At 42.1% G+C, this 16075-nt stretch overlaps 1 protein-coding gene across 4 annotated transcripts in view; it reads left to right on the forward strand.

Moving 5' to 3' along the window:
* Positions 1 to 12813, forward strand: part of Entpd4 (ectonucleoside triphosphate diphosphohydrolase 4) — a 29408-nt gene extending 16595 nt beyond the window's left edge. For 3 of the 4 annotated variants that reach the window (XM_026397484.2, XM_026397485.2, XM_026397486.2), the window contains exons 9-13: positions 138 to 304; positions 3569 to 3893; positions 5804 to 5889; positions 6875 to 7036; positions 8323 to 10571. In XM_026397484.2, coding sequence (XP_026253269.2) covers positions 138 to 304; positions 3569 to 3893; positions 5804 to 5889; positions 6875 to 7036; positions 8323 to 8551 — 969 coding nt within the window. In that variant the 3' untranslated portion in view covers positions 8552 to 10571. Of the gene's footprint in view, positions 1 to 137; positions 305 to 3568; positions 3894 to 5803; positions 5890 to 6874; positions 7037 to 8322; positions 10572 to 11139 lie in introns of those variants that run through there. The other variant, XR_013342392.1, reaches the window with a different exon arrangement.
* Positions 12814 to 16075: the final 3262 nt, after the last annotated feature.

Raw genomic sequence — 16075 nt, forward strand, 5'->3', positions numbered from 1 at the left:
GCTTACGAGGATCATTGGGAAATGTTGAAGCATAAGTTTGCTATTCTTAGATCCTTTCAAGACTCTACTTAGATCCTCTTTTTAAGAGAAGTTAAAATTGCTTTAAAATATTAAAGTTCATTATCCTGTGTCTGCAGGAGGAAGTAGCTAAAAACTTGTTAGCTGAGTTTAACTTGGGATGTGACGTTCACCATACTGAGCATGTGTATCGTGTCTATGTGGCCACATTTCTTGGTTTTGGTGGCAATGCTGCTCGACAGAGATATGAAGACAGAATATTTGCTAACACAGTTCAAAAGAACAGGTAAAGCACCTCCCACTACTCGGTAGTTACTTGTACACCTGGGTCTTACATCAAAAACAGGACCAGGCCAAGCAAGGAGAGTTCCATCAGCAAAGTATGTCAGTCCTGGTAGCTTTGTATCAGCTCCCAGTGAGCTGGGAGGAGGAATGAGAAAGGATGTCATGGTCCTGCCACCAGCCCTCTGGCCTACCAGCCTCCAAGGAGGTACATGTGTGTACTGTCTCTCCCTCTAAAGACCTGCACCTCACTTATGGAGGTTTCACCATGAGGCTGTACAATAGTGTTGAGCCCTGGGGAGTGCCGTTCCTGATGACAGCACTGGTGCTGTCCTGGAGGCTTGCAGCTACTGTCCACTCCTGACCTTGAGAAGGCTGGTACTTATGAGTTCTGGAACCTATACATACCAACCTGGGCAACTGTCCAGTAGATGAGAGCCATAGTGAAAGGAGTTACTCAAGACAGAAGTGATACCAATGTCGATGGTTTTAAAAAATATTTAGCAATGAAACTTAAAAAAATGAGTTTATGTAAGATTCTGATATTTAAAAGATATGAAACAAGGCATACTCTGTTGTTTTAAACTTATTTTGTAAGTTTAAGTATATAGCAATTATGTATTTGAAATTCATCCATAATAACAGAAGTTAATTGAATGAATTAAAAAATTACATTTAGGGTTATATTAGATACCCTATTGATAACTGTGCCTTGTTTTTCTTTGCTTATTTTGATGAAACAATTTTAAGGGGAAATTTTTCAAATTCACAGGGCTAAGCACTAGTATACTTTCTTGACCAATTTGATCTTAATAAATATGTGAAGGCCTGAACTTCAATAAATACCAAGCTGGAGCTAGACACATTTGCCAGAAACTCAAGTATTTAAATAGGAAAAGCAGTAAAAACCATGTCCTGTGTTTATTTCCAAAGCTAACTGAATTCTGTTATTTATAGCATTGGAAGTCCCATGGTTTGTTTTTTTTAATGGGTATCCAGCATATTTAGGTACAATCATCTTTGTGTTAAAATATAAATATTCTATAAATTATATCGGAATCATTTTTGCAGATTTATTGAGCAGCTTCTTAAAAGCTAACTGAATTCTGTTAATTATAGCATTGGAAGTCTTATGGTTTTTTGTTTTTTTTAAAAATGGGTATCCAGCATATTTAGGTACAGTCATCTTTGTGATATAATTTATAAAATATTTATATTTTAAGAATATTGAAATCATTTTTGCAGATTTATTGAGCAGCTTCTTAAAAGGTTAGGGTTTCCTTGGCTTTATTACCAGTTTAAAATTTTTTGTTGTTTAATGAACAGTTCAACAGCATTTCTTAGTTTAGATGTGGGACAACTAAAATAGTAACATGAGGTATACATATGACTATCTTGGGTTTTTAATAATAATTACAAGTGTTTCATGTGTGAAGACTTGAGCCTTGAAGCATACTCTTTGCCATTTATGATGGTATTGTAGTTAGCCTTTTGTCATTTCGACAAAATACTTGAGAAAAACAACTTCGGGTAAGAAAGATTTATTTGGGCTCATACACTCAGAGATTTCCATCTATGGTCGGCTGTCTCCCTTGCTGTGGGCCTGTGAAGAGGCAGAACATCATGATGGAGAGGTATGGAGCAGAGCTGTTCACCTCTTGGCAGCAAGGAAGCAGGGAGAACAAGAGGAAGGGGCTGGGGACAAGATACATCATTCCAGGGCATGTTCCCAATGACCTACTTCCTCCAATTAGGTCCCACACTCTGTGGTTTTCACTGTCTCCCAGTAATGCCATCAGATTTTTAATCCATGAGTAGAGCAATACACTGAAGAGGTCAGAGCCCTCGTGATCCAGTCACCTTCCCAAAGGCCCCTCCACTGAACAATGCTGTTATAATAAATAGCATGACCATCTGCACAAGAACCTTGAGGGCCATGCCACTATAACAGGTGGTGATCAATTTTGATTTTTCTTTAATTAGGTAAATATTTTCATGGCAAAAGTCTTTTTTGATTGCAATCAAGCACATCATGAGTAGTCCTGATCTGAGAAATATACTTGTTAGTTGACTGTCAGTGGTGAATATTGAGTTCTGGAATATCTAACTTCTAACAGCTGAATACCTGTCACACTCACATGAGTTCATGGTGCCCAATACCAACATCACTTCTGTTTTTTGAGCTTTTTTTCTATCCCTCATTTGCTTGAAGGCACGAGTTCCCAGAAATCTCACAGGAAGTGGCAAGCCTGGTGCATTTCAAAAAATAGGTCAACTTTCCCCCAGAGCATGGGGCACAGCAGAATCCCTGCTACCTGCTGCAGTTGGGACCAATAATTGATAAAAAATAATTTTTAAAAATCAGTTGAAACAGGGCCTGGTGTGGTGGTGCACACCTGTAATCCCAGCAGCTCAGGAGGCTAAGGCAGGAGGATTATGAGTCCAAAGCCAGCCTCAGCAAAAGCAAGGCACTAATCAATTCAGTGAGAGCCTGTCTCTAAATAAAATACAACATAGGGCTGGGGATGTGGCTTAGTGGTTAAGCGCCACTGTGTTCAATCCCTGGTACAAAAAAAAAAAAAAATGGAAACAAAATACCATAAAAATAGATCAAATCTTAAACTTTTTTTCCACTTAATTATCAGCTGATCTTTTTTCTGAATTAAGCTGTCTTCTAATTCACCCTCATTGAGATATCATTTTGGCTTTCTTTAAAGAATATCCAGACTTAATAACATTCGTAAAGCAATCCTAGAATTTACTACTTTTTTCTAATTATTTTCTATCTTTCCCACTAGAGTTTAAAAAGTTTTCTAACAACTTGTACCTTTCATATTGTTCTAAAGTATTTAGTTGATTTTCCAGAACCAATTAGTTCTTTTCACAGTTACCTCTCAGCTTTATACAGTTAAAATAAAAGCACTGTTGACAAAATGGGGATAGGGAACAACGTGGTCACTGGGCACTCTGTGGCCAGTAGCATCAGGCTGTGTTGCAGGGAATCGAAAATGTCAGGTAATCAGACAAGTTTTTTTTTATCTGGACTTGGTTGTGTCTGCTGCATGTGACTCTGCACTGTGAGTCTCCAAAAGGAGGTTGGGTGCCAGTTTTCCTAACTTAATTATCTTAGAACCCTTTCTTTGCATACACACAGTCTTACAGGACCTGTGTCCCCCAGAGTGTGTTTGGATAAACACTGCTTTGCAACCACTTCTCCAAAATGTGGTACAGCATAAGTCTCATGATAGAATTGCTCTTTGTGCCATAGGCTTCTGGGTAAACAGACTGGTCTGACTCCTGATGCTCCATATCTGGACCCCTGCTTACCCCTTGACATTAAAGACGAAATCCAGCAAAATGGGCAGACGATGTACCTGCGGGGAACCGGGGACTTTGACCTGTGTCGAGAGATGCTCCAGCCTTTCATGAACAAAACCAATGAGACGCAGACTTCCCTCAATGGGGTCTACCAGCCCCCTATTCACTTCCAGAACAGTGAATTCTATGGCTTTTCTGAATTCTACTATTGTACTGAAGATGTATTACGGATGGGGGGAGACTACAATGCTGCTAAATTCACTAAAGCTGCAAAGGTAAACCTTCCAAGAAACCCTGTGCTCTGCATGCTTTTGAGAGACCAGAGTGGACAGGAACAGCTCACGTCTCCCTCACCCTTAGAAGGGAAGCTGGAGTATGGGAGGTTGTGGTCCAGCATTAGGGAATCCTGTTCCCATGGGTTGGGGGAGATGAAAATAGTCACAGAAGAAGTAAAGAATCAGGCTGGGGCTGGCTCAGCAGTAGAGCGCTTGCCTAGCATGTATAAGGCCCCAGGTTTGATCCTCAGCAACACATAAAAATAAATAAATAAAGGTATGTGTCCAACTACAACTAAAAAATAAATATTAAAAAAAGAAGAAGCGGCAGCAAATAATCCACCAGAACTGACTTCTACCCTGCACTTCAGTAACTGCACTGGTCATTGGGAACTTCCAATGTACTGTTACTTTTCTTCTTTGTCACATCTGACAGTCCTCCTGCCGGTCTTCCCATGCCTTTAGCCACCAGAACACTCCTGTCTTTTCGCGCTCCCTTCCTTTCTGACATTGTTTCCTCAGGCTCTTTCAGAAGTTTCCCCTTCACACCCCTTGAGCCTTGGTGACCCTAGACTTCTACTCATGGCCCACTGACCTAGTTCGTGGATGGTTTTCTGGTGCACCTCAAGAAGAGTCTGCAATCCTGACTTGTGCGCTGTTGCCTACTAGATTTCACAGCTCCAGACAAACCCACCGTTTCTCCCCATCTGTCCCTGTTGTGCCACCATGGTTGATGATATAACCAATGGGCCGTTCATCCCCAGTGTAGGAGTATGGACTTATCTCTTGTTTGTTTTTTGTTGCTGGGCTTTCCCCCTCTCATAGGCTTGGTTCCTGGCATTTCTTCATGAACCTCTTGCCCCAGGCTGAGTGCATTCTCTCTTGCTGCTTGTCCCACCACCCCATTCTCAGCTTCATTGTGCTATAAATAGAGGCTAGGAGAGAAGCCATGTGGAGGGCTCAGGTCTTCCATTCAGAAGCAGCACATGCTGCTCAGTAAACATGCTGCTCAGCACATGCTGCTCAGTGATTCATTTCATTCTGGGTAACTTCGGGAAAACCAAGTCCCTCTTTGCTTTTGCAGTCACTGTCATCTCCTCAGTACCTTCCACTGAGCCTGCCTCAGACACGGAACTCTGGGTATGTGATAGGCAGGAATGACCCTTCTCTTTGTTGAAGCGTTTGTCTGTGACAGGCATGGAGGGAAACTAGATAGTTTCAAGGAGCTTGTTTCCCACATCCTGTGCAGGGGGAAACAGGGTTCCCCTTGGTGGAATGGGCTGGCTGAGAAATAAAAGCCAAGAGAAATAAAATAGCCTGAAAAACCCACAGAACACAGAAAGCAATTTCAAAAGCAGAGGCAGGACAGGCAAGCTGATCAGAGGAATCCAGCTTCTGGCAAAAATGGAGCCCACGCCTGCTTTATTTATATCGGGAAACATCAAAGGCCTTCCATAGAATGTTCATCACCAAAATAGGATTAAGGTGGCCTGTTCAGTTCCTAGCAGGATACGCCATCTCCGTACTACTGAGAAGGACCTTTCTAGCAGAACAGACGGAAAGGCCACGTGCATTGGGCAACCCATTGTGTGGGAGAGCCACAGAAGATTCCCAGTGCCGGGCCTATCCGCCCCTGGCTCCCATGTGAGAGAGGGTCCTCATGTGTTTCACAGGTGGCTTCCCATAGGTGGCAGGCTTCTCTAGGGATTCCAGGCAGAGTGGTGGGGTAGAATGACCGAGGCATTGCTAACCAGCCAGCACGCTGCGTATCTGGCCCTCACTGCACTGATGCCATGTTTCTTGGTTGGAAGGATCTGCTTGTTATGCAGATGAGTTTGATATTGTTTTTAAATTCAAAATGTTTTAATAAGTCTTTCCTGATGATTTATTTTGGGTGAAATTGCTTTTAGGACTATTGTGCAACAAAGTGGTCAATCTTGAGGGATCGCTTTGACCGTGGACTCTATGCCTCGCATGCTGACCTCCATCGGCTTAAGTAAGTAGTAGACAGTCAAGCTGCAGGTGCTTTTAAGGACCAGTAGTAGTTCAGTGTCGGCCCAGTATACATCCTTATTCTCTGCAATCACTATGCCTTTTTCATCTACCCTTGACTCTTCCATATGGGACAAACATTTGTTCCTGGACATATCAGACATAACATACATTCATATATACACACACATATATATATTGGGGGGGCAATTTTGAAATCCCCCTGTTTGTTAGAGTTATGTCAGATGCTGTCCCTTTCCAGGCTTCCTCTGTCCACTCACCCTGACTCCACCGCTCTTGAGTCTCCACGACACTCATCATACCCCTCTAAAGCATGGATCCTATTCTGCTTTGGTTTGTTGTTGTTTGTTGCCTTTTTAAACTTCCCTTTCATTATAAGCCACTCAAATGGAGCGATTGTGCCTTATTTACTATTACATCTTATTACATGCATAGCACAGTGCTTTGCAAAAAATAAGCTGCTAGTAAACATTTAGGATCACAGAATATCAGAGCAGAGAAGGACCTTCCCGCCTTCTCATTTTTTTGTTTTTTTTAAAATTCTAATTTGTTAAATATGACAGCAGAATGCATTTATATTACACATATAGAGCACAGTTATGTTTCATATCTCTGGTTGTATGTAAATTCACGCCATTCTTGTCTTCCACCTTCTCGTTTTGAAATAAGCTGAGGTCCAAAGAGTTAGAACTTACTCAATGTTTTTTCAGTAAATATTGGAATCCCTAATGGGAAAAATTTGTCATGTTCATGGATTCAGTTATACCAAAACCAAACTTCACAAGCTAATCAATTTTGGCAGGTGAACTTATTCATGTTGTGGGGAGCAGGCAAGAGCCAGGTAATTGGCTGGAAATATGCAGCTGATTTGGCCGCTCAGAGGGCTTGCCTGCTAATGCCCGTTCATCTCTGTGCTGGGCCCATTCTGACATGTGAGTGGCTCTGACTCCTGTGCCTGGTGTTTGTAGGTATCAGTGCTTCAAATCAGCCTGGATGTTTGAGGTGTTCCACGAGGGCTTCTCGTTTCCTGTTGGCTATAAAAACCTGAAGACGGCCTTACAGGTGTATGACAAGGAAGTGCAGTGGACCCTGGGGGCCATCCTTTACAGGACCCGCTTCTTACCATTGAGGTAGGCAACAGGTTTGGTAAGGAGGACCACAAAAGATGCTTCTCTCCAGTTCAGGGCCCGTGGCACCTGTGTTTTGTGGATGTCAGTGTGTTGCTCTCAGAGCTGCCCAGGGCAGGACTAAGAGTCTTTGACACTTCACTTTAGTCTCCTCCCCTCCTCACAAGGCCTTGCTCCCTTCCCACCCTGCTCACCCCACAATACACAGCACTTTGTGCTGTTGCCCATGTTTGATTATTCTCAGCTGTCCTCTAACCTCTACAGAAGGGTTGATCCAGGGGTTCAGAGGGTTGTACAGGAGACCATTACATCAAAATGCACTTATCCAACGATTACAGAAAACACACTTGTCATAAAGTGGTATGTGTTCTTTATTAGCACATTAAATATCAAGATCTGGCCCTAGAACTAGTTATTTCTATAATTTCAGTGTAATTATGAGCATCCATGGTACTTTGAGGCATCAATTACAATAATGAGATATTTCATTAGTAACCAAATCATAGGTACTGCTAATATTACAATAATTTGTTGTCTACATTCATGATTAAAGGAAAATATTAAATATTAAACTTCAGTCTGAGATTGCTGAAATAAAGATGTACATTTTGGGGGCTGGAGTTGTAGCTCAGTGGTAGAGCACTTGCCTAGTATATGTGAGGCACTGGGTTTGATTCTCAGCACCATAAATAAATAAATAAAATGAAGTCCATTGACAACTAAGAAATTTTTTTTAAATGCACAAGTTCTTTTTTTATAATTTCCTGGTTCAGGTTTAGAGACTACATGCGACCCCATGTTAAGGACCCTGTTTCCTGGGCATGTGGTCTGTGGCAGAGTGCTTGCCTAAGATGCACAGTTCAATCCCTTGTACCAGAGCCAAAACAACCTCTGGTTAACCTATAAATGAGATATCAACTCTTTATCCCATTTAATTGAGCATCTTCTAATCGTACTTTTAGTTGAATCAACTGCAAAAATTGTTTAGAGTAGGATTACTGTGTGGTTTCACATTGTGTTGACTTCCTTGTGTTAGTGAAACCCTAATAGTTCTGATTTTTGCTACCCAGTTTATCATGCTGGTAATTGGTAGGGACTCAGAGCATTCCTTCACGTGTTACCACAGACTTCCAAGTACCCTAGTGCAGCCTTACTCTCCTCCATCTCAGAGGTGGGGAAACTGAGCGTCAGTGGCCAGCTCTCAGCTGTGTCTAGGGTCAGGCCCTGCAGGTGTGGTTTCCACCCAGCCCCTCTTACCCTGTTTCTGTTGTGTTTCCTCCGTTGGGCAGAGATATCCAGCAGGATGTTTTCCGGGCCAGTCATGCGCACTGGCGGGGTGTTTCCTTTGTCTACAACCACTACCTGTTCTCTGGCTGCTTCCTGGTGGTCCTGCTGTCCATCCTCCTCTACCTGCTAAGGCTGCGACGCATCCACCGACGCTCACCCCGCCACAGCTCAGCCGCAGCACTCTGGATGGAGGAAGGCCTGCCCTCCCAGAAGGTGGCCGGCACCCTGTGAACGCAGGCACAGCTGTGGCAAGACTTTTATAGGAAAAGCCATTTTTGCCTCAGGGTTTCTCCTCTGTGTTCTCAGATGGTTTTATTTTTCCTTTCCCTTTTTGTTCTTTTAAACAAAATCCATTGTATGTCGGCCCTGCTGTCTAGAAAGTACTGCCTTTAGCCGTTTTGAATACAGCTTTAACTGAGGAGTAGAAAAAAGGGAAACTCACCTGATTTTTGCTGCATAAGGTGTCTGCCAAAAATTAATGAGATTTGTGGGTTTTTCTTTAAGATATGGTAAATTTTCAACAAATGCACTTTGATTTTGGAGGCAGGTAGGAAAGATGCTTTCTGTCAGTCAGTGGAGATAGGACTGAAGATTGACACTTGTACGGAACCCAGAAGGCAAATTATAACCCTCTGTCTTTTTTGAAAGCTCCAACCTAAAGAGGGTGATATTTATTTTTTATTCATTGTGCAGGTCTGCCCCTGTGTGTTTTCTTTGCAGATTTAAAAATTCAAAATCAGTATGTCCAAAATAGATTAAAAAAAAAAGCACCAGGAGGAAACTATTTTTAAAACTGATAGTGAAAGATGTGAACTGTTGACCAGAGCGTGTGAAAAATGCTGAGGACCCAGAGAGAGGGACAGGCGCCCTGCACTGGCTGCTTTGCATCATTTGATCTAGGAAGTGCTCCTTGCTGTTCCTTTCCTAACTGCAGGTAACTGCACGCATTATCCCATCTTTCAGCATCCTTAGAACACTTTGTTTTTGAAAGAATTGGGGAATTCATAAAATTTCCCTCTTTTTAGTTAAACTTCATGAGAACTGAGCAGGCGTGTACTTCTAGATGCTTCAGCATTTCTTAGAAGTTCATTTGCGCTTGTTGAGTTATGCAGTTTTTTCCAATTTCAAGTTAGTATAACGTCCCCCTCCCGCTCCCTACCCCCCGCCCCCTGTTAAAAGTTGTCTTAGCAGTTTTACTTACTAAGAAACTTTTTTTTTAATGCAAAAGTTTTTTTTTTTTTAAAGTTCATTTTCCTGGTTCAGGTTTAGAGACTAGACGTGACCCCATGTTAAGGGCTGCTTAGAGCTGCAACTGTGGCTGGCATGCCCCAGTAAATCCGGGCCAAGGAAAACTGTGAATTTAACACAAGAAGTAAATTTACATTTTGAAGAAAGCAAATTTGACACTTTAAGCAAAAACCTAAAAAGGACAACTGGATTGGCGTATGCCTTTCACCTATTCTTAGTTTAGAAATTCTCAGTTTTTTTAAGAAGTTCTTTTGTGAGAGTACGTGTTTGTACATTTCTGGACCCTAAAACGGTTAAATTAATGTAGGTGGCAGCAGTTGGTATTCTGAGAACCCATTAGCTATTTATTAGAAAATCATTGATTAGAAAAATAATTCAAATTCTGAATCCCTGTTTAAGCTAGAAAAAGGAGTTGAAATTTATCTTGATTGATTACTAATTATAAGACATAGTGTCTATTGATGACTTCAAAGATTACTGATTTGTAAAAGAAATGTGAATGTTTTAATTCTCTTCAAAGTGAATATTCTAGCAAAGAAGAAAGTTATTGGTGGAGAGTTAGAGAAGGCAGATGTTATAGCATCTGAAGTGCTGGCCGCCAGCCACTTAAATCCAGTGCAGTTGAGCTGCCATCGATACCCCAGGAGCACACTGAGCTGTGCCACACCTTGAGTTCAGAGCCTTGTGGACCCTGGTGGTGTCATTGAGGAAAAGTAAGTGCAGTTACAGTTTAGCTTCTCTATTGCCAGCTAGTTGGAACAGCAGGGCCCTACCCTGTAGAATAAAATCTATGAATGCTTAGAGTTTGTGGTTTTACCTTTAAATCAAGACAAAGAGAAGCTAGCCCAGGAATAGATTTAAATAGTCCTTCATTAAAACTTACTCGATTAAATAAACACTCTTGAAGCCTGTAATTCCAGCAATTTAGGAGGCTGAGGCAGGAGGATTCCAAGTGTGAGGCAAGGCTGGGCAACTGTTTTCTGTACTGTCTTACAGAAACAAACAAACAAACAAACAAAAATGCTGGACTGTCTTCTGGGTTCAATCCAGGATCGATAAATGAATAAATAAGCAAACAAACACTCTTTTAAATGAGGAAGTCAGTTTAGTCCAGCTCTGCATTTGGGGGGCAGAGTAGACACACAAAGGAGCTCTGATGTTACTCTGCTCAAAAGATCCCGTTGCAAGAACCTACCTCATTCTCCAAAAGAAGTCCCCAGATTAGGGTTCCGCATTCCACACTACCTTGTACCTGATAAGCATGCACGCTTCTCTCACAGCTCCTTGGAGCAGCTGGGCAAACTTGCCAATCCAAAAGACCCTAGAACTAAGAATGGTTTTTGTGTTTTTAAAAAAATTTAAAAAAAATGTTGAAAAATATGCAGTAGAGACTATATGTGGCCTAAAATATTTGCGAAATGGCCTTTTACCATTACAAAGAATGGTAAAAGTTTTATGGGAAAAGTTTGGTGGTCGTGTTACCTTGTGGTCACTGCTACAAATACCTGAGTGAATCAACTTGTACAGAGAACAGACATTTTTTTTTTTTTTTTTTTTTTTTTGGTTCACAGTTTCTGAGTTTTCAATCTCTGATGGGCTGATCTTGCTGCTTTGGCCCTGTGTGAAGCAGCACATTGCACATTATGGTGGAGCAAAATCCGTCTGCTGGCTTTAAACCTGGAGCTAAGAGAGAGGAAGAGGAGGGGCCAGGGCCCAAGGACACACCCCCAGAAACCTGCCCCTGGGCCCACCTCTTAAAGGTTCTACTACCTCCCAGTAGTGCCAAAGTGGAGACAAGACTAAGAACAGTCTCATTCAAGAAAGGAAATAGGCATTTGTGGACACAAAAAAGATGGGCAAAAGAAGTGACCAAGTTTCAACCTTAAAATACTGGCTTATCCACCAGAAGTTAACTTCGTATCTTTGCTTTTAGATTATTTTCAAGATCAGTGTCCTACCAAATGAGGAAATCTGCCCCAACTCCAATTTTAAAAATAGTGCTGTTCAAGGGCGCTCAGTGTTATATTGAGAAAACTGCATCACAGCAAATTGTATTCCAGAGAGCCTCAGTAGTGTCTCAGAGCTATGTGTCCCATGGAAGAGAAGAGGGCCACATACTTCCTCTAAGTGATGCAGGGATGGATTTGAGGCCAGCAGAGGAGAAGCTTGCTTCAGGCAGAGGAGGGTTCATCCCAGTTCAGGGCTGGCAAGGAGAGCGGCCAAGTCTATACTTGCAATGGAAAGCAAAAGAAATCAAACTGGGACTTGATAAAAGCTTTGTCCAAGAAACAGTTTCTATGATAATCTTGGTAGAAAGACTCCCCAGTAAAAGCTTATGTCCCATTAGCCATGTCATGTGCTCTCCTTTCTATGCCTCCAGGAGATGTTCTCACAGGCTTCACAGTCCATTTAGGGACATCACAGGAAAAGACACAGTTATATTTGCACCAGTTGTTTTTGCACACACACACACACACTACACACCCTCCCCCTGAAACTGCTGGCTTTAGGCAGTGCCTACCAGCTCCAGGGGCAAGGGTCAAAGATGCTGCTCATGGCTTAAGGCCAGTATTGTCAGGGCTTTGCCTGATGACCCTCAAGGCTCTCGCCCCTGTCATCCACACCTCTGCACTCTAGCATAGCAAATGCTCGATGAACAGATATTTAAATTTTAAACTCAGGCCTACATAGTTTTCCTTATAAGGAGCATGTATCACTTTGCAAGAAACTGAAAAAGGCAAATGTGTTTTCCAAGCTTTAAAAGAAAATCTGCTTTAGAATTGTGTGTGGTCATGTGCAATACAGCAAAACTACCTTCGAGTAAATTATTTATTTATTTCAGTGTTTTGTTTTTTATGATATTGAGTTTCCCTTTCAAAAATGGATGATGTGACCAAACAAGGAGAATTCTTTGTTCTTTTACCCAAATCGTATTTTACAGATAGGAATTACAAGAACTAGGGGAACCTCTTTAAATGTCTTTTGTTTAAGTGATGTTTTCCATTCAGAGTGAGAAAGGGTCCTGGGACAGGGTTGTGGTGTCATATCACCTTCTGCATTTGGTCGCCTTGTCACACTTGCACACGGAGGGGTGCTGATAATCAATAACATGAAGGTTCACCAGCAGCCCCTAGGTGTGTGCTTGCTTCTTGTGATTGAAACAGATTTCTCTCTGATATTTGAATCTTTTTACTTGTTAGAATGATTGGTCATACTTGAGTCTAAGTTCAGTAAAATAAATTAAATCTGACTACACACTCTTTGTGTCTCATCTTGGGCATGTGGGCCGGGAAGCACAGCTGTAAGGGTCACAAAGACTCTGCAGCCCGCAGCCATCACCAAGGGATGCTTGAGGAAAGATACCCTGGGCAAAACCTAGCCAGTCACCAGCAGTACCTGCTAGTCTGAAACTGCCATTTATAAGCCCCTCACCTTGAAGTGCCTGAAAGCTATATGTATAGACAGGAAAAAGAAAATTAACCAAGGTTTATGTATTGTACCATGAAAAAAGGCCAAAATGGAGTGACAGTATTTTGGGGCACTTAAAATGGAGTTGGGAGGCCATCATTCATCAGGTCGCAGATACAGCTCAGCTGAGCCTTTAACTAGGCCAAACCACAGTTTCCTGGAACGTTAACTTCTGCTGACTGGAGGGTGGACTCCTTACCCCCACTACCCAGACACTAAGATTGCAACCAGCCCCTTTCTTATAGAACAGCTTTTCCTCTGCCAGCACCAGTTAAAGTTTCCCATCAACAAGTGGTGTGATTTCCAGCCCCCCTGGTGGCTAAAAGCTCTGAATGCAGTCTTCATTTTCTAGAACCTCAGAGCACATTCTCAAGAATGCTTGAATCTGTGTTCTCCCAGATTGCAATCCTAAACAGTCCCAGGTAAATGTAATTTTCGTTGTTCTCAACTAGGTTATCATATTCTCGGTTGACAGTCTTACTGATAGTAACAATAAATGCTCATTTTAGGAGACACCATTGCAATTAGACCTAAACTTAAATCTGTGGTTTATTTTCAGAAAATTATTAATCTCATTATTGACATTACTAATAACTCACAGAAAAGATCAAATTAGAAGCTAAGCTTTTTTTAGCTCTTTTTAGAACATATAAATAGAGGTTTTCCTGGAGGAAGAAGATGGGCCTGAGCCATACCTGAAAATAGACATAGAGACAGATGGCAAACCAAGGGGGCCAGCTGTTAAGAACCACACAAGCCCCACAGTGTTCCAAAGGAGCCAGGGAAAGGCAAAGGCAGTATGGGGGGGGGGGGCAGTTAGCACAAAAGTGAGGTGCCCAAGCCATGGACTGCAAGAACAAAGCAAAGTTAAAATAGAACTTACTTAAGTCACTTTAAGGCAATATGATCCATGTAGGACTTCACACCTGAGGGTAAATATCTTAAAATATCTAAGACAACTAAAGATGTCTGAATTTTCATTCCACTTGGTAGAGGGGAAGTACCTATATCCAAAAGCTGACCAGGCTAACAGATCAGAAAGGCGTGATTCTGGGTTTTTGTTTATTTTCTGTCTTTTTAGTCTTTTTATGAGTTTGGAATGCACTCTATGGATCTTTTTTGTTGTTTCTGAGGGGTTGGTTTTGTTTTGCTTATTTTAGATCCTGAAATGCTAATGGTGTGCATAGAAGGGGTTTTGGCCTTCACGGGGACCTGGGAGCCAAGGAGTCCATGTCAGCTCTGTCAGAGTTAGAATGTCGTCTTTTATAAGGGTCATCAAAAGACAAAGGCCTGTCCTGCTAATCCCAAAGCACAGCATAGCAGATCTGGAAACGTAATACCTTTTAGAGTCTTACAAGCTCCTCAGGCTTCTGTCAGCCTCCTCATAACAAAGAAGAATTTATCTGTTGATGTATTTTCTCTGTTTTTAACTAAGTAGCCCCCCTCCCCCTGCACACGGCCTCTTTCTGTTACTGTGCCCATTAAGACCCAGAGACCTGCTCTAGGGGACCCAGGCTGGGGGCTCTCTGGCCTTTGATCTTTGCCCTTCACCTGATCCTGTTTGGCAGGGGAATTATATCTGGGCTCCAGACGTCATGGCCACTTGACCGTATGTCACATGGAGGAGACTCAAACAATAAACCAGACCTTAAAAAGGATTTCTGCCCAGAGAAAAGTACTGAAAGCTCTTCACAGAACACCGTGGTGACAGGCACAGAGGCAGGTCACTCTAAATACACATGCTCACCCAAGTGGAGGGAGAGGCGGCTTTTACTCCATCATCAATGACTGTCTTAGGCATTGTGTTGTGGGATTCCCGTGTGTGACAGAAAGGGGAAGAGATATCCTATGGCAAGGACATCAGAGGACCAAGGATTGCCTTTCTAACTCCCAGCGTGAGGCTGACTTTCCTTGTATTCTTTCAATAAAGTATGTACACAGGCTGCCCCTGCTGTTCTCTGGTTCATCATTGGTAGTGTGAATTCTGCTTTTCACCCATTTTTGCTTCAGAGTTCAAAGCCAGCTACTCTAAAAAGATGAATCATCCTCTTCTTGGCTGTGGTTACCCAGGACTTAAACTCCAGGAACCAAGCTTAGCACTTTCTCCTCTTAAGATTTATCTCCACTTGGACTAACTTTGTTATGCCAGAGTTTAGGTTCAAAAAGACTGAGACACTTAAACATTTAATGGACTCTACTTAGCTTGTGAAGTTCTTTTATTCTGGTTATGGCAGCACAGGAGAATTTTCTGGAAGTTCCTGGCCATTCTGCTATGGATTGAATGTGTCTCCCAACATCCACGTGTTAGAAATGAAGTCCTCAGTGCAATACTGTTGAGGGTGAGAACTTTGAGAGGCGATGAGGTCATGAGTTGACCTCAAGGTCAGCATTATCTCAGGAGTGGTTTTCTCATGGAGAGAGAGGCTCTGTTACGAAGGTGTGTCTGGCCCCCTCGCCACTCTTGGACACACTCTCCCTCCATGTGATGCCCTCCATGAAACTGTAACAGCAAGATCTCACCAGATGTGGCCTCTGATCTTGGACTTCCCAGCCTCTAGAACAATGGGCCAAATAAACTTCTCTTGTTTATAAATAACCCATCTCTGATATTCTTTTATAGCAACATAAGACAGACTAAGACATATGTATAACGTTCAATTTACATCTTTAAATTCCAACTTTCTCTCTTTTTTCCATCCATGTATCTGTCCTATCTCTGAACTTCCTTGAACGTGAATCAATGCAAGGGACCTGCACTTACTTTCTTTATATTTATAGCTAACCCAATGATGAAAATACCTTGTAGCACATAATGTTTCCTAAATATTTGTAATCTTAGCAAAATATGATTTATTTTTCCAGACACCTCTTTAGGCTTCTAGAATATGTGCAGTAAGTCTCTCAAAACTGCCACAGTCCAGCTGCAGCAAAATAACCGGAGGGGCGTGACGAGGAACTTGTGTAGATTGATACAGCAGGAGTGGGAGCCGTGTATTGTAGGACAACAGAGGTATTTATACATTCCACACAGCTTATCTT

Source organism: Urocitellus parryii, chromosome 14, assembly GCF_045843805.1.
Source record: "Urocitellus parryii isolate mUroPar1 chromosome 14, mUroPar1.hap1, whole genome shotgun sequence".
NCBI classification, from domain to species: domain Eukaryota; kingdom Metazoa; phylum Chordata; class Mammalia; order Rodentia; family Sciuridae; genus Urocitellus; species Urocitellus parryii.